The sequence below is a fragment of the Gossypium hirsutum genome, chromosome A09 (genome assembly GCF_007990345.1).
Source record: "Gossypium hirsutum isolate 1008001.06 chromosome A09, Gossypium_hirsutum_v2.1, whole genome shotgun sequence".
NCBI classification, from domain to species: domain Eukaryota; kingdom Viridiplantae; phylum Streptophyta; class Magnoliopsida; order Malvales; family Malvaceae; genus Gossypium; species Gossypium hirsutum.
This window is the reverse complement of record NC_053432.1, coordinates 83,539,021-83,555,182: the sequence shown is the minus strand read 5'-3', so window position 1 is coordinate 83,555,182 and position 16,162 is coordinate 83,539,021. Positions and strand designations below refer to the sequence as shown.

Below are 16,162 nucleotides of genomic sequence, written 5' to 3'. Positions count from 1 at the left end.
TGAAAATTTTATTTAGACCTCACAATTTTTTTTTTTGAAATTCTCATTAAACCCATTAAAATTTTTAAAAATTTTAATTAAACTCCCCATAATTTAATTTCAAGATCTACCACTATTCTAAACCATGATTCCCTTTTAACATAAATACCGGTCCATGTTATACTCGATTTTTTTTCAAAGAGGGTTTAATTTGCTAAAATTTCTGGGGTTTAAATTAAAAGGGTTTATATATATATTACTTTTATGGGTGTGTATATGGCTGAAAATACCGATAGCTACAGCAAGTTGTTGAGAAGCATGAAATAATAGGTTACAGTACTTGGATTCAGTGATTTATTTCATAATATTTCTGGTTTGGATTAAAAAGAGTATTCCTATATTCATACATATAATGTGAGTGTGATAACTTTTTTATCCATCCATTTCTTCAAACATAGGACTTTGATATATATATACATAAAGGGGCGAAGCCAGAAAATTTTTTTAGGGGGGGCCGGATAAAATTTTAATTTTTTATAGTTTATATCTTTATAATTTGTAAAGAATTAAATCAAATTTTTATAATTTTAGGGGGGTCAAAGTGCAATTTTACCTTTATTAATTTAAAAATTTTAAAGGCTTAAAATGTAATTTTACATTTTAGGTGGGGCTGGGGCACATGCCACCGCCTGGCTTCACCCCTATATACACATATATATACTTTTACTCTTGAAAAGTTCATAAGAATATTAACTAAAAAGGAAATTAGTATAAATAAAGTATTTATATTTAATGTATTGTATAAATGTAAAAAACTAAAATAGTTTTACATCATTTTTCATATTTTTGTATGATTAATAATTTAACAATCCAACTTATGAATTTATCAATATAAATGTACTTATTATATACGTAAAATTTCGAACTAGTCCAATATCTCTATCATATTAATATGAAACATTGTCTATATAAATAATATTTATTCAACGGTTGAAATTTTTTACATAAAGCAAATAGTTAAGAAATTTAAATTTGTATCAAATTTACCATGCATTATATCTATGAACGGAATATGAATTATAATAGTTGAGTTATTAAAATATTAATTGCATATAAATATATTGAATCGAATCCTTCGTTCTATACATATTTTCATTTGTTAAAAAAATTATCTATATTCATTTTAAGAGCTTTTTAATGAAATAAACCTATGGATAAAAAAGAAAGTACTTTATTCATAGAAAAAAAAAAGGATTGATGAGACTATTACCTACATACCATGACCTAATTGGTAACCTAAATAAAGGTGCTTTAAAGTGATGATTAAACTTAAGTTTCCTTTTAGTTTAAATATTTGTAGTATTTAATTTTGAGAGGAGTGATTGTATGAAATTGTAATTTTAAATTATTTTTATTTATTTTTAATAGAAAATAATAAATTAGATTTTTCATCATGATTATTAATTTTTTACTACTGTAAAAATTTAAATCCAATTAAAAATATTAAAAATCAAGAAAAAAAATCTGATTTGTTATTTTGTTATTGAAAAATGGTAACGATTACGTGAAATAATTTCTTGACTTTGAATTATTATTATTACAAATATTTTTATACAAAAATCGAGTTCTTTAACGTTGGGTTATATGCATGATAGAGACAAAGCTAACTTTTAGTTGGTTATATATATATACACACACCAAATTTAAGCCTATTGGTATTGGAGTTAATTAATTAGGGTTTAGAAGTATGTAAAATAACAAATCAAGGTGTTGATCTAATGATGAGCAAAATAAAAGGTAACCTCGTGAGCTGGTTTTTGAGATGCAACTTACTCAGAAAAAGGTTGGTTTTTGATACTTGATAATAGTGGTTAATATTACATTAAATGTGGCCAACAGTTAGTTGTTGAGATGATTTAATGCGACCCCATTGGCTTATAAAAGAACTTTGGGGTTTCATCCATCTCATGAACGTAGCTAAAGTTGAACAAAAAAAACAAAAATGGCGAGCTTTGCTAAGAGAGTTGTCTTGTTTTCTTTGCTTTGTTTTAATGTGTTTGTGGCGAATGTAGTTGCTAAGAATGTGGTAAATACGGATGAGAAGTACTTTTTGACTAAGGGAGGTGGGTTTGGTGGTGGGGGTGGTTTTGGTGGAGGTGGAGGTCTTGGAGGTGGTTTTGGTGGTGGTGCTGGAGGTGGAGCTGGTTTTGGAGGTGGAGCTGGGGGTGGTGGTGGACTTGGAGGTGGAGGTGGAGCTGGTGGAGGGCTTGGTGGTGGAGGTGGAGCAGGGGGAGGGTTTGGTGGTGGAATTGGTAAAGGTGGTGGACTTGGTGGTGGCATTGGAAAGGGTGGTGGACTTGGTGGTGGCATTGGCAAGGGTGGGGGTCTTGGTGGTGGGATTGGCAAGGGTGGAGGCCTTGGCGGCGGGATTGGAAAAGGTGGAGGCCTTGGTGGTGGGATTGGCAAGAGAGGTGGACTTGGAGGAGGACATGGTGGTGGAATAGGAAAAGGAGGTGGACTTGGAGGCGGAATTGGAAAGGGTGGTGGACTTGGAGGTGGTATTGGAAAAGGAGGTGGACTTGGAGGCGGAATTGGAAAGGGTGGTGGACTTGGAGGTGGTATTGGAAAAGGAGGAGGCCTTGGTGGTGGAATAGGAAAGGGAGGTGGACTTGGAGGAGGACATGGTGGTGGAATAGGAAAAGGAGGTGGACTTGGAGGTGGAATTGGAAAGGGTGGTGGACTTGGAGGTGGTATTGGCAAAGGAGGAGGCCTCGGAGGTGGAATTGGAAAGGGTGGTGGACTTGGAGGTGGTGTTGGCAAAGGAGGAGGCCTTGGAGGTGGAATTGGAAAGGGTGGTGGACTTGGAGGAGGACATGGTGGTGGACTTGGAAGTGGTATTGGCAAAGGAGGAGGCCTTGGAGGTGGAATTGGAAAGGGTGGTGGACTTGGTGGAGGAATTGGAAAGGGTGGTGGCATTGGAGGTGGCGGCGGCTTTGGTAAAGGTGGTGGCTTCGGTGGCGGTGCTGGAGGTGGTGCTGGTGGAGGATTTGGAGGTGGTGCCGGTGGTGGTGGAGGATTCGGAGGTGGAGCTGGTGGTGGATTTGGAGGTGGAGGTGGAGCTGGAGGTGGATTTGGCGGTGGTACAGGCGGTGGTGCAGGAGGTGGTTTTGGCGGAGGGGCTGGTGGAGGTGGTGGAATTGGACACCACTAAACTACAAAGCTCACGTTGCATGGATGCATGGATTGCTGTCATTAGTCCAAAATGAGAGCATAATTGGAATGATTTGTTGAAACATTATATATTAGTAATAAATTACTAAAAAGTCAAAAAACCGATACCAATTCCAAAATCTACCCTAAATTAAAGCTACTTTTATTTCCATTATTACCTTCTTTTTTTAATTATTTCTCATCCCTATATATTGTGAAAAGAAAAAACCTTTTTGTTATCAATTAGGTTAATATTTGATATATTGTAATTGAAAATTGAAGATTCAATACCATTAATAAATATTTTCTTTATTTCAATTATGATGTTGGGTGGCATTAATTTTATCATTATGACTTTTAATTTACATTTGTGGAAAATACATAAATTTTGTTTGGTTTGCATTTTTACGATCATTCAATGGTATAAAGTGAAACCAAATTCAAGAGAGGATTAGGGTCTATGATATTTAGAGTCCAATTAATGTTTCAATAATCCCAATATCTCTGAAAACTCCATGAATGGAAGCTTAGAAAGAGCATATCGACTTAATGTTAGTCAATTAGCATTCAAAGCTACACAATCCATTGCCATAAGTGAATAGAACACTACACATGAAACAAAAACGAAAAATCACCATATATTACAAGTTTGTGTATCATTTTACTTCCAATAATATTGAGTACCATAGACTTGCAAGCTTATGTATCTTCTCCAATGAACGAAAGCTCGAAATTTAGGACTTTGATTCGAGTCCAGTATCATTAAAAGCTACACATTGCTAATTCAGGGAAAAGGGCCTACAAGCAAACTTCTAATGAACAAAAAGATTCACTTGATGTTTGTGGCTAAATAACAAGTATGCAAATCAAATGTAAATTTACGTATCTTATCCAATAATTCTGAAACTCCATGAATGAAAGCTCAAAATAAGCATATCGACTTATCAAGGACTTCAATGTGAGTCCACTAAAATTTAAAGAAAAGGGCTTACAAGCAAACTTCCAATGAACAAAAAGATTCACTTCATGTTTGTAGCTAAATAACATGTAAATTTATGTATCTCTCCTTCAATGACTCTAAAAACTCCAGAAAAAAGCATATCGATTTATCAAGGACTTCGATGTGAGTCCACTAGCGTTCACTTCATGTTTGTAGCTAAGTAACAAGTGTGCAAATAATGTAAATAATGACACATATAAATCCATGCATCTTCTCCCATAACTCTGCATTTCCATAGATGAAAAGCATAAAAATAGTGTAATGAGAGGACCTTCAATGTGAGTCCATTAGCATTCAAAGCTACACATTGCCAAGTCTAAAAGCTAGTAGCTTTGCCAAGATGGACATAGCATGAAAAAATTGACTCATTACATAATTGTGTAAAATCTATATGAATATTCACATACATTGTAAATGAAATTTAAATTTATGTATCATCTCCACTGATCTGAACTCCATGGAAGATGAGAACAGAGAGTAGTGAAAGAGGGCATTTGATTTAAGTCCATTAGCATTCAAAACTAAACACTGTTCATAAGACATTTTAGCTTTGCCAAGATGGACTAAATGAACCCCAAGAAAAAACACTCAAAACAAGAACTATGAGCCATTTATTAGTGTATCTTCCTCACTGATTTGAGCTCCTTAATGGAAGAAGAAGCACCAAAAAAAAAAACTGCGAGAAAAGATATTTGATTTAAGTCCATTAGCATTCAAAACTAAGCATTGCCTATTAAGGCTTTTTAGCTTTGCCAAGATGGACTAACATGTACTGTATAAAATAAAAACAGGCATTCCACCATTAAAGGAACATATATATATTGAATAATCAATCAATGCTAATAAAGCATCAATCTTTAAGAAAAAAAAAAGACAAACCCAAAAAAGTAAACAACTTTAAGAACCAAGATAGTATCTTCCTTTCCTAATCCAACCATAACCCATCATTTTCCCACATTTTCTCAGCATCCAAACACCAACAAGTCTATTGAAAGGTAATGACTTTAGCAAGGATGATGAATCTGGTGATGTGGGAGAGGCGTCTGATGAGTCGTGAAATGAGAGTCCTAGGGTTTTAAGGACTTGGAAAGGTTTTGGAATTTTATCTTTGAATATTTTGGGCTTTTCCATAGAAAAAAGTTGGCCTTCGAATTAGACCCAACTACTGAATTATTTCATCTTTTTCTGGATAAAATAACATTTAGTAGTTACCAATTTTTTTCATCTTGGTCTCTGATATTTTACAACATTTGTCTTGAAACTTGATAGTTTTTTCAAGTAGTTTAAGATTATGTTAAAAGTATGATGGCATGACAATTTAACGTTATGTCACATCTTCACCGGAATATTTTTTTTTATTTTTTTAAATAATTTTTAGATTTTATAAAAAATTAAAATTTTTAAGTAGTAACATTTTGAGAGAGTGACATGTCATCACATTGTAATTAAATCTAAGTTGAAATACCAAATTGAGGAAATTTGCCAATGTTAACAACCAACAAAAAGTTTAGAAACCAAATTGATTGAAAAAAATCAACGTCACTTCTCTAGAAGAAAAAAGAAATACAGAGGATTTACTTGAATCCAATTGTATCTTCTCGAGCATCTTTTAAAATGTTTGCTTACTGAAAATTGATTAATTTTTTATTATTGTTTAACGGTACAGTTTTCTCAATATTAAAAAGCCTTTTCTTTTTCTATTATAATTTCTATGAGAATTGAAAATTAGAACTTCAAAATCATACCATAAAATATGTCATAACCAAAGTTCAAAGAAAAAAACTCAAAACTTGCAAATGATAATTCAATGCCACTGAAAAACTTGTGACATGTTTATTTGAACTCCAAAATTAATGTCAAACACGAGTATATCCAATACATGTCCGGATATATGCCGGAACATGTTCGGAGACGGAAAAATAAATAGTTCAAGTAACATAATAAATGAAAATACAAACCAAGTTTTATTGTTTTCCTTTCAACAAGAAGCTCCAAGGTTACAGGATATGGCTGTTCATCAGCTTTCATTGCAGCCTTAATCTTGAAACCATATGCTCAGATTTCTGCCATTAGAAAGGAATTTGCAAATGAGTACGGGAATATAGCCCTTCGATGATCGTCCAAATACATTGAAAAACTAAAAAAAAATTGAACATATCCATGTTGGATTTATAACCGTATCCAAGAGTCATATCCGAGTACAAGTACTATAGGTTTCATCCCTATGGGGCAAATGCTAGTTTCTTTTACCAATTATGGTAAGCGGTTACGATCCGTTTCTTAAGGTTCTATGATTGACTCTCGATATTAAGGTGAACTCGAAAGTGGGCTGATTAAACAACGGTAAACTGTTTGAACTCGGAAATCAATCTGTACAAACTATAGAAACTGAAGTAGAATCCTAGATCTACGATCTACGTGAGTTGTTGTCTTAAGACCCTTCAACAACATAAACGAGTATTCCATATCAACAAGAAACAATCAGGATTTGTACGATCGATCACGTTTCATTCAAGAAACAAAAACGAGTAATATAGGTTTCATCCCTATGGTTCTTTTACCAATTATGACACAAGTTTTCCAGTGTTCTAGCATGGTAAGCGGTAACGATTCATTTCTTAAGAAAGCTTAAGGTTCTAAGATCAACTCTCGTTATTAAGGTAAACTCAAAAATGGGCTGATTAAACAACGGTAAACTAGAAGTACATCGGACCACAAGGTTAAAACTAACTCGGGAATCAATCGGGACAAACTATAGAAACTGAAGTAGAATCCAAAATCCACGATCAACAACAAAAAATGAGTATTCCATATCAACAAGAAACAATCAGGATCCATATGATCATTTATGTTTTCATTCATGAACTAAAGAAAACCGAAGGGCAACTAACCTGTTCACTGTACGGCAAGTACTTTCCATCAAGTGTGACGACAACACGGTCTTTCCCGTCCACGCCTTTAACTTTGTCAACAGAGCAGTAGAAGTCTATAGCTGACATGCTAAACAAAAACGATGAACATGAATTAGTGAATGGACATATGAAAATTAAAATCATTTAGACAGCCAGAGCTTGTTTAAGTTCTCCGTGCTTGAAAATCAAAACTCGACCCCCCCAAAATGCTCCGAGACTCCACATTTTGTTAAGCACCTATTGTCTGAAATCCATGCTTGACACTTATCCGAACATAAGTCCAAGGATATGATATTCCAAAGACCCTCCACACACACACACACACACATATAACTCGTGTTTGACAATGAATATGAGGATATGAGCTCAAAAGACACTTCAAATGTGCGGAACAATTTTACATAGAACTCCCTTAAGCTCTCTTAATTCCTGTTCTACCCCTAAACTCAAACACCCCAAACAGATCTTTTTGCTCAAGAAAACAATCAGAAATCCAGATTTTATTTCTAAATTCAAATTGTGTTACTAGTTCCAGAGCTAAATTTTTTCATTTTCTACTCACTGATTAGCTCAAAACGCTAAACAATCCAAAGAAATGAACGGCCAAAAAATACACCCAAAATAAACCACTGAAAAAAAAAACAACTTACATCCCATCACCAAACTCTTCATTGATAATCTCCTTTATGCTCTCACCAAAATGCATCACTGCCTCATTCAACCTGCAATAAAGCAAAAAAAAGAGGGTATTTAAAAAAATATTCTTTTTTGGATAATTTAACATGAATTGTGTAAGAAGAAGAACCTGTAAACAGTGGGTTCTTGGATAAGGTTCGGATCATAGGACCGTAACGGTGGTTTCATCATCTCATGGAGAAGCTCCTCAGGCAATTCGGGCAAGGCTGCCCTTAGCTTAGGAGCGGTTTCAGGCTTGAGCTGAGCCTGGCGTTTGAGGAGCTGAGCCACGTAAACGTTGGTTAAGCCGGTTTCTTCGGCTATTTGATTATAGGATTTGCCAGATTTTTGCTTTACGGCTTGCAGGCGGCTGCTGATAGTGTGTTTGCTTTGGCCGTCCTCCATTTTTTTTTCGTGTGTTTGAGATTATGTCTTTGGAAAGAAAGAAAAATCAGGAAAGTTTCAATATGAAATTATCGGAATCTTTTAGCATTTTTGGTCAAATTCTATAATTAGTCCATGTATTTTATCAAATTTACAAAAATGGTCCCTTCTATTTTAGTAAAATTGATATTGTTTTTTTTTTCGAGTTTGTAAATCTTACTCTAATAGTTAACTTCTATTTTACAAGACTGAACCATTTAAGGGCAAAAAAACTTAGGTTTAAGTCTTCAATTGATGCCTGTTTGGGACAAGCCCTACATCCTAGCCCTATCTATAAACTTAAAATGGTTAAATTACGACATATTAAAATATAATGATTAAATCTTAAATTTTAGAATAATAGTGAGGCCAAAACCATAATTTAACGAAAAGCTACGATGATCTTGATCTTGTTAGATTTCTTCTTATATTTCACTAAACTCCAAGGATTCACCACAATCATAATTGAATTCCTATACTTGAAACAAAACACCCCAAAGATGTAGAAAACAAGGTTAATTGAAACCATAATTACTAATATCAAATTTAGGTGCGAAGTTAAAATTTTTTTTTAAGGACGGTACAATTTTATTATTTTAATATTATATATCTTTATAACTTTTAAAAAAGATTAAATCAATTTATTATTAGTATTATTAGAACTAAAGTGTAATTTTACTTTTGTTAATTTAAAATTTTTAAAAAAAATTAAAAGCACCTAATAACGGTGCCACTGTCAGCCGCCCCTAGCTGTCCCTGTGTCTAATAATAATTGTCCAAACGACTCTTGTTTATGGTGTCCTGGAACCGACCAAGTTTCTCATCCCCACTGGTTAATCTTTTCGACCACAAATGCCCTGACTGGTTAAGTCATGTACGGGCTCATGGGAGCAACCTGGTTTGCAAACAATCTAGCAGTGGTTTGTCCCAAAACTCCATCGAAGGCCCCCGAGTTATACCGAGGTGCCAAATGGGCGCAATAGTGCTTGTTAAGTAAATCATGATCACATTTTTTTTTTATCGGATGAAACTTTAAAAATCGATAACCAATCAAAATAATGAAAAAAATTAAATTCATAATTTAAAAAAATTAATGATTAGAACAATTGAGTAGATTTTAACCAAATTAGTCCATCCTATATTCATGAAGCTCACATTTTTCTTTTTTGCTTTCTCAAATCCCAATATCCATCCCTTTGCCTTCAGCACTCAACAATCTTCATTCATATACCAACCAACAAACATTTAACTCAACTAAGAAAATCAATATACAATCCCTCATTTCCTTCGATAATTTTTTCCACTAAAATCCTTGAATTCAACAATCACATCCATTAAAACCCCATTACTAGAGTAAAAAAAAAAAACCCAACCTGTTCTTCAAATATTCACACTGTATATATAATTTTTCATTGATTACAAGTTCCTTTTGGCCAATTGAAACGATTTCTTCAAGAACAAGTTAGCCGTTCGATCATTTCTATGGCACAATACTCGTAGTATCGTGTTTGGGTCCGATCTATTCCATCTTCCCGTCGTCGGTGGCATCGGTAATTTTTGACCTATGCCGATGAACCCTATTCCACTGGTCTCACAGGTAACGATGCTGAAATCTTCTATTAACTGTTCGGTGCTTTGCCCCATCAAGGATATTACTCCTTCAGCTTTCTCGGCTTCTTTTTGGATTACATCTTCGGGTATACCGCAGAACACCCTTTTTAAGCTATCGAAATCTTCTTCGATCATCTCATAATCTGACCGGTTGAAGATCCGAGATGGAACTCCGGCGAGGAGTACCATGAGGAATGCTTCGAATGACGCTTTCATTACTTCTTTCATTGCTAATGCTTGTGCTTGGTCCGTTAGGATAGTGGTGAGAACGGTGAGGTTTTCTTTGAGGATTCGTACGGTGGGCCGGAGTCTTGAGCTGGTTACACTGCCGGCGTAGAGGCTTTCGTAAAAGACGAGGCTCGAGTCGAGGAAGATAAGGCGGTACGCGGCGACTTCCGATACGTGTTCGCATGCGGATTGGATCGATTGGTTCGTTTGTTCGAAGTAGGAAAAGGAAGTAACGTTCTGCTTACGGCTGCTTAAACGACTCCTCGACAAAACCCTCGGCGAGACTGCGAGGGTCTTGTCGAGGGAATGGATGTGGGTGATCAAGTAATGCAATGTGTTGAGGCGAACGTAAAGGCATTGCGTCCCAATGCTCGTCGATGGGGACGGATGTTGGTATTTAGTGGTCATAAGTTGGTGCATGTCCTCGACACGAACCCCGCATGGACTAGCCCTTTTCCAAAACCTCGAAAACATCGAATCTTGGTTGCATCTCGTTAATGGAGGAAGTGCTGGAAGATAATTCTGCTTGGAACCTGAAAAAAGAATCAAATAAAAACCCTAAAAGCTAAATCAAAAACCCGTTAAGGAAGCACAATGAAATTTTACTCACCGCATGATGCTACAAAGATGATATATTCTTCAATGATTTTCTCTAGACCTTCGGCTAAATCAAGAATCAAATCCTCAGTAACCCCGACCGGAATTTCAAAAAAATCATTCACAGTTTCCTTTATTAATGCCATCAACTCGACCGCCGAATGCGCGTACAGCTCGGTTTTCGACTTCGGGTTCCATGTCTACAACATAAATTACAACCAATTAGTATGCTTTTTAACCATAGATTTAGAATCCAAAAAGTAAATTGATTTACTTCAGTTTTCTTTGCACTCAGAAGTAACTTTTTCCCTTTCTTTAATCTTTCATCGATCCATTGTCCCAATAGCCTTATTGTGACTGTATCAACTTCATAAGGCATCATTTCTCTAACAATCACTTTGCCTCCGTTGCCGCACTCATCAAAATCTTCAACCACCATTTGAACCAAGACTTTTTCGAGTTTCGCAGCTCGTTGTAGCACCCCGACAATCTCACTGTTCAGCATTTTCGTCCCGGCTAAATGTTGTTTCAACACTTCTCCGTAACATTGATGCAGCGTCACGGCTGCAATACTGCCCGCAGTTGTATGCCATTTCTTCAATATTGGACTAAATAACTCCCTCTCTTGCGCGGCTAAATCCTCGGTTTCTTTAGCCAATTGAAGTAAATTTTCATAAGCTTCCCCTCTTCCTCCCATGGTAGCATTTTTCACATTATCATTGATCTGTGGCAAGAAATAAGCATATTTGATGATAAGAATATAGTTTGCCTATATTGCCTATTTGTGTGTCAAAGTACTCACCCTTGCAAAAGCATTCTTCATGGAAGATCGAATGTAGTGATCAATACGGTTACCGGACGAATCCGAGACTTTTACATCCGCTTTCTTGCCCTCCTCTGTTTCGATCCGACGGCATTCGGCCAAAATCTTCGTCGATAATATTCCCAAAGGTAAAAGATTATCAATCCCACCAATAGTTCCTCTATTGAAATACTCATGGTAGTTAAGCAACTTTTTTTCCGCCCAATTTTGCATCACAACCAACATGGACGACAATATTTTCATGTACGTTTCGTCCCGATTCGACTTCTTCACGTCGTTCTCCACCTCCGACAACATAGTAAACGCTGCGCGAAGGAGGTCGGGTTCCACTTGGTTTGTCACGACGTATTGTTCAAAAAGCACCCAAGCAAAACACGCGTTGTGCATCGGCTTATTGAACCCCAACGTAGACCACGTCTTCTTCATCAATTCGAGCAATTCATCAACCTCGTCCAACACTAACGTCTCGTCCCTAGTGCTGAAAATGGATCTAAGGAGAGCGGTATAGATGTGTACATGGAGAGGGTACCCATCGGCCCAATGACAAACTGTAGTAGGAGCGCCATTGCTGCTCCGCCAACATAAAGACACGATGCTGTTGCACAACGTACGCATCATGTCGGAATTCTTGCTGGTGTCGATGGCTTTCAACTCACCGGCTCGGATTATGTCGCGGAGACGGATCATGAAAGAATTGGCTTTGTCTATAGGTATTGATGGATAAAGGATAAGGCCTATTTCTAGTATCTTTAGCTGACGTTTTTGCCATGCATGGTACTCGTGCGGGTCATTGAATTCGGATGGTTTTAAATGCCGAAGAAGCTCTAGTGGAAGGATTATAGTCTCTGATCTCTTTCCTGTCTGTTGAAAGCAAAATTCAATAAATTAGTAGGGACTAAATTTGTGAAAAAACCCTTTTTGAATTCAGTAAAGAAAAGGGTTAATTGCGCTGAACATCCTAAACTACCGCTTAGATTATAAATCAGTCCCAAGCTTCAAAACGTTCTTATTGAATTTCAAATTGTCACTATTACTTGTAAGCTTAGGGTTTAAATTGTAGCTCGCTTCTAAAGAGCATGTTTAAGACTTCATGGACAACTAGAAGGAGCGTAGCTAGGGGTAGGTTCCCCCTAGTTGTTAAGTATTCAGTTCAAGTTTTATAGAAAAAGTTTTTACCTCTGGCCTCACGAAAGTTTAAAAATTTATTTTGATCTCAATATTGAATTCCCCACTTAGCCCTTGACAACTAGCTTCTAACTTGTTAAAACAACACTGTCATTAAAATTTGATCCTGGCTAACACCTAAGCTGACAGCTAGAGTCACAGAAAGACCTAAATAATATGATATTGAGAGATTAATTTGAAATTGGGGATGCTTTGGGGACGTATTGTGGAATTAACCAAAATTAAAATTAAAATTTTACTACGTACTTGGCCCGCGAGGGTTCTGGTGAGAGTCTTCCTAAGCCTATGATCACTTTGTTCTGTCACCCTCATTTGTTGCCTCATAAGTTCTGCCGACGTCAACGGCCGCCGTGGCCAGGGATTCTGCGCCGAAGAAAACCCCATTCCATTGCCAGAACCGGTGTTAATACTACAATGTCCTTGAGAAACAAACGACGACGTCCCAGACATTCCGCCGCCGCCATTATAGCCCGTCGGAATAAACGACATCCTCCGAGAAGGCGACTTTTTCAACATCTTTAAACCCAAAGCCTTTTTAACGTTACTCGTCGGGGTCATTACCACCCCATTCACCCGCCCGTTTGTTGAACCTGACCCGTGCGATTCATTCCCTCCTCCATCCACAACATTCCCATGGTGATCATGCGAAGATGACATCGAAGTGTTCCGTCCTCCGAACCCCGGCGATGAACGACAAGCGGTGAAGAAAATCTCGTAAGCTGCTTCACGGATGGCGTCACAGTCGAGACCATCGAGGTATTCGAAAGGCCATTCCAGGTCGATTTCGTACTCTTCCAATACTGGGGTTGGGGTTGTGGTGGTGGTGGGAAGGGAAGTGCCGGTGTTGGTGTTTGTGTTTGTGGCGCCATGGAGGGAACCGGCGCACAACTCCCGTTGTGAACGGTGGTCCATGGCTGAGAAAGGGTTGGGGGAATGAGGATGGGGGAAAGTCGACAATCAATGGAAAATGAATTGAAAGGATCCCGTCGAACGGATGGGAAAATGGGTTTAGATTTAGTTTTTATAAGGAAAGAGACAACAAAAAAAGAACAAAAACAAAAAACAGAGATATTGTCGGCCATGAATGAATGACTGGTTTAATGGAGGTTTGCCAACGTTGTAATGCAATGAAAACGAAGAATGATAGGCTGGTACTAAATTATACTTAAGATAGCAATATTTTCTTTACTAGTCAAATTTATTTCTATTCCAGCCTCTAATAATCATCTCTTTTTATCTCACTGTAAAAAACATATAGGTGAATTTACTTGGCAGGTCCTCTATTACATGGACCCTATAAGTTAGTCCTTATACGATTAAAAATAATCATGTAAGAGTTAAACATTTACTCTTTAAAAAATATAATATTTTAAAATATATTTTATGGTTCTGTAAATAAACTTCAAATAAATAATAATAATTGTCATGTCATTTTTTAAATAGTAAATATTAATCTATTTAATAATAAGAAAACTGAATTGATCTAACCCTTATAACAAGAGGGACTTGGCATAGAATTTCACCAATATATACTTAGTTTTTTTTTTCTTGAACCATATGATTGTTTGAATTGGATCATACCAATTAATTGGATTGAGAATTAGTTAGAGTATCAGTTCAAAGAGAGGCATGAGGCATAAAGATTGGTTAACTTGGGAATCAGTATAAATAGGTTAAACTAGGCTAAATTTAATTTAACTAAAATTTTTATTTATATAAAATTTTAGTGATTTATTTAATTGAATCGGAATTAAACTAATTGTACTGGTGAACTAATGGCTTAACTGAATCAATTTTTAAAAAATTATTGTTATCATGTAATAATTTGATTTTTAAAAAATTAAACTCAAATCGAATATATGATTGATGCGTTGTTTTCGAATTTCATAGGGACAAACGGTACGTCATGATTGCCTTCGTAGCAAACAAGCGACCAATTTTTTCGCCTTCTCAAGTATATATGAAAAAATATAAAGGTGTAGATATATTATTATAAAAATAAACTTTTTATAGTAATAAGCATAATACTTTAAGGTAATATTTAAAGTAATAAGCAAAGTTTGAGCAATGCAGTAAAATTAAGTTATAATCATGTTTCAATATATACTAAAAGAAAACACTTTCAAAATACTTTATTTTAAATTAAACAAATTCTTCTCTATAGGATTGACAAAACATTTATAAATTAAATTAAAATCTCTACATTTTATTGTAACACCCCCTACCCGTATTTCGAGCCTAGAATAGGGTACGAGGCATTACCGAACTTAATATGATCAATCATGTAAAAATCAGCCATAAAATTTCTTCTAAATTTAAAACTTTCATACATATGTTTAACGTCCCTTATATGGGCCTACGGGGCCCAAAACATGCATTCAGGGTGGTTCGGGACCAAACCGTAAACATATGAAACTTTTGCAACACTTCGAAAATTTTCACACTTTGGAGAGGCACACGCTCGTGTTTTCAACCCGTGTAACTCTCTGTTTATAACTTCATCACCCTTGTCAATCGTACACTTCATATAAATAACAAGAAACGTGTATGGGCTCAATTCTCATTAAAATTCTCATATATATACACAATTTCACGTTATGTAATCATACAACATATATCAGCCATATCTCTGTAATCTAAATATATTTTCATAACAACTTATCTTGATTTCATACTATTTCATATTTAAGCTTAAATAACCAAAGTATTTAAAATATCATCTTTATGCAAATAGTACACATGAGGTATATAATTCCATAATTATGAATAAACACATTTATCAAACATTTTTCATATTCATATATCAATAACCGTCATTTTCATGAATTCCGAGTTCAATTTCATAATTATTTGTCTCGTGTTCAATTTATTTCATGTCGGAACTTTATTCATTAAAACATTTGAATTATCAATACATATGGACAGTACATTCAAGATGAACAATTATATAATCACAAATGAATTCATTTATCAACCAAGTTCTATACTCATATCTTATCAACTCGTATTTCCTTGTATCACATAATTCCATGTAACACTTACAAAACTTTGTCAAATTAGTGAACGTCTTACGGAATTGAGTACTTCATTTTCTCGATGTTCAACTATGGTCTTACACATCTTCACATAATTATGCCATAGCCCAGCTATGGTCTTACACATATTCATATATCGATGCCATAGCCCAGCTATGGTCTTACACGAATCACATATCTCACTGATGCCATATCCCAGATATGGTCTTATACAGTAGCATATATCACACCGATGCCATATCCCAGATATGGTCTTATACGGAAATCACTTGTCACTTGTAGCCGAAGCTACCACTATTCACTGATCAGGTAGCCGAAGCTACCATTTTTCACTGATCAGGTAGCAGAAGCTACCACTTTTCACTGATCAGGTAGCCGAAACTACCACTTTTCACTTGTCATTTGTCCTTGATCAAATAAGTGTAGCCGAAGCTATCACTTATCACTTTCACTTGTCCTTGATTAGATAAGTGTAGCCGAAGCT

At 35.8% G+C, this 16,162-nt stretch overlaps 3 protein-coding genes across 3 annotated transcripts; 1 reads left to right on the top strand and 2 right to left on the bottom strand.

Annotated features, from left to right (window-relative positions):
* Nucleotides 1-1,929: 1,929 nt before the first annotated feature.
* On the top strand, nt 1,930-3,507 carry LOC107928993 (glycine-rich cell wall structural protein). Its single transcript, XM_041077275.1, has one exon. The coding sequence runs from the start codon at nt 1,982-1,984 to the stop codon at nt 3,188-3,190; it is 1,209 nt and encodes a 402-aa protein (XP_040933209.1). The 5' UTR covers nt 1,930-1,981; the 3' UTR covers nt 3,191-3,507.
* Nucleotides 3,508-5,986: 2,479 nt separating this feature from the next.
* On the bottom strand, nt 5,987-8,249 carry LOC107928988 (cyanate hydratase). The gene is made up of 4 exons (XM_016860303.2): nt 7,907-8,249; nt 7,752-7,823; nt 7,081-7,189; nt 5,987-6,252 (listed from the first exon to the last, which is right to left on the bottom strand). Exons 1-4 carry the CDS (start codon nt 8,179-8,181, stop codon nt 6,214-6,216), a joined length of 495 nt encoding a protein of 164 aa, XP_016715792.2. The 5' UTR covers nt 8,182-8,249; the 3' UTR covers nt 5,987-6,213.
* A 1,011-nt stretch (nt 8,250-9,260) lies between these two features.
* Nucleotides 9,261-13,651, bottom strand: LOC121206374 (protein unc-13 homolog). The gene is made up of 5 exons (XM_041077274.1): nt 12,890-13,651; nt 11,438-12,319; nt 10,910-11,359; nt 10,649-10,835; nt 9,261-10,571 (listed from the first exon to the last, which is right to left on the bottom strand). Exons 1-5 carry the CDS (start codon nt 13,553-13,555, stop codon nt 9,616-9,618), a joined length of 3,141 nt encoding a protein of 1,046 aa, XP_040933208.1. The 5' UTR covers nt 13,556-13,651; the 3' UTR covers nt 9,261-9,615.
* Between the last annotated feature and the right edge of the window lie 2,511 nt (nt 13,652-16,162).

What these genes read in the sequence shown, in the direction of transcription:
- LOC107928993 (XM_041077275.1), top strand. Translation starts at nt 1,982, where the DNA reads ATGGCGAGCTTTGCTAAGAGAGTTGTCTTGTTTTCTTTGCTTTGTTTT.
- LOC107928988 (XM_016860303.2), bottom strand. Translation starts at nt 8,181, where the DNA reads ATGGAGGACGGCCAAAGCAAACACACTATCAGCAGCCGCCTGCAAGCC. An exon ending in CAAGAACCCACTGTTTACAG is followed by an intron (nt 7,824 to 7,906) that starts GTTCTTCTTCTT and finishes GCTTTATTGCAG; the next exon opens with GTTGAATGAGGCAGTGATGC. An exon ending in ACTTGCCGTACAGTGAACAG is followed by an intron (nt 6,253 to 7,080) that starts GTTAGTTGCCCT and finishes TTCTAATGGCAG; the next exon opens with AAATCTGAGCATATGGTTTC.
- LOC121206374 (XM_041077274.1), bottom strand. Translation starts at nt 13,555, where the DNA reads ATGGACCACCGTTCACAACGGGAGTTGTGCGCCGGTTCCCTCCATGGC. An exon ending in TGAGTGCAAAGAAAACTGAA is followed by an intron (nt 10,836 to 10,909) that starts GTAAATCAATTT and finishes TTTATGTTGTAG; the next exon opens with ACATGGAACCCGAAGTCGAA. An exon ending in CATCTTTGTAGCATCATGCG is followed by an intron (nt 10,572 to 10,648) that starts GTGAGTAAAATT and finishes TTCTTTTTTCAG; the next exon opens with GTTCCAAGCAGAATTATCTT.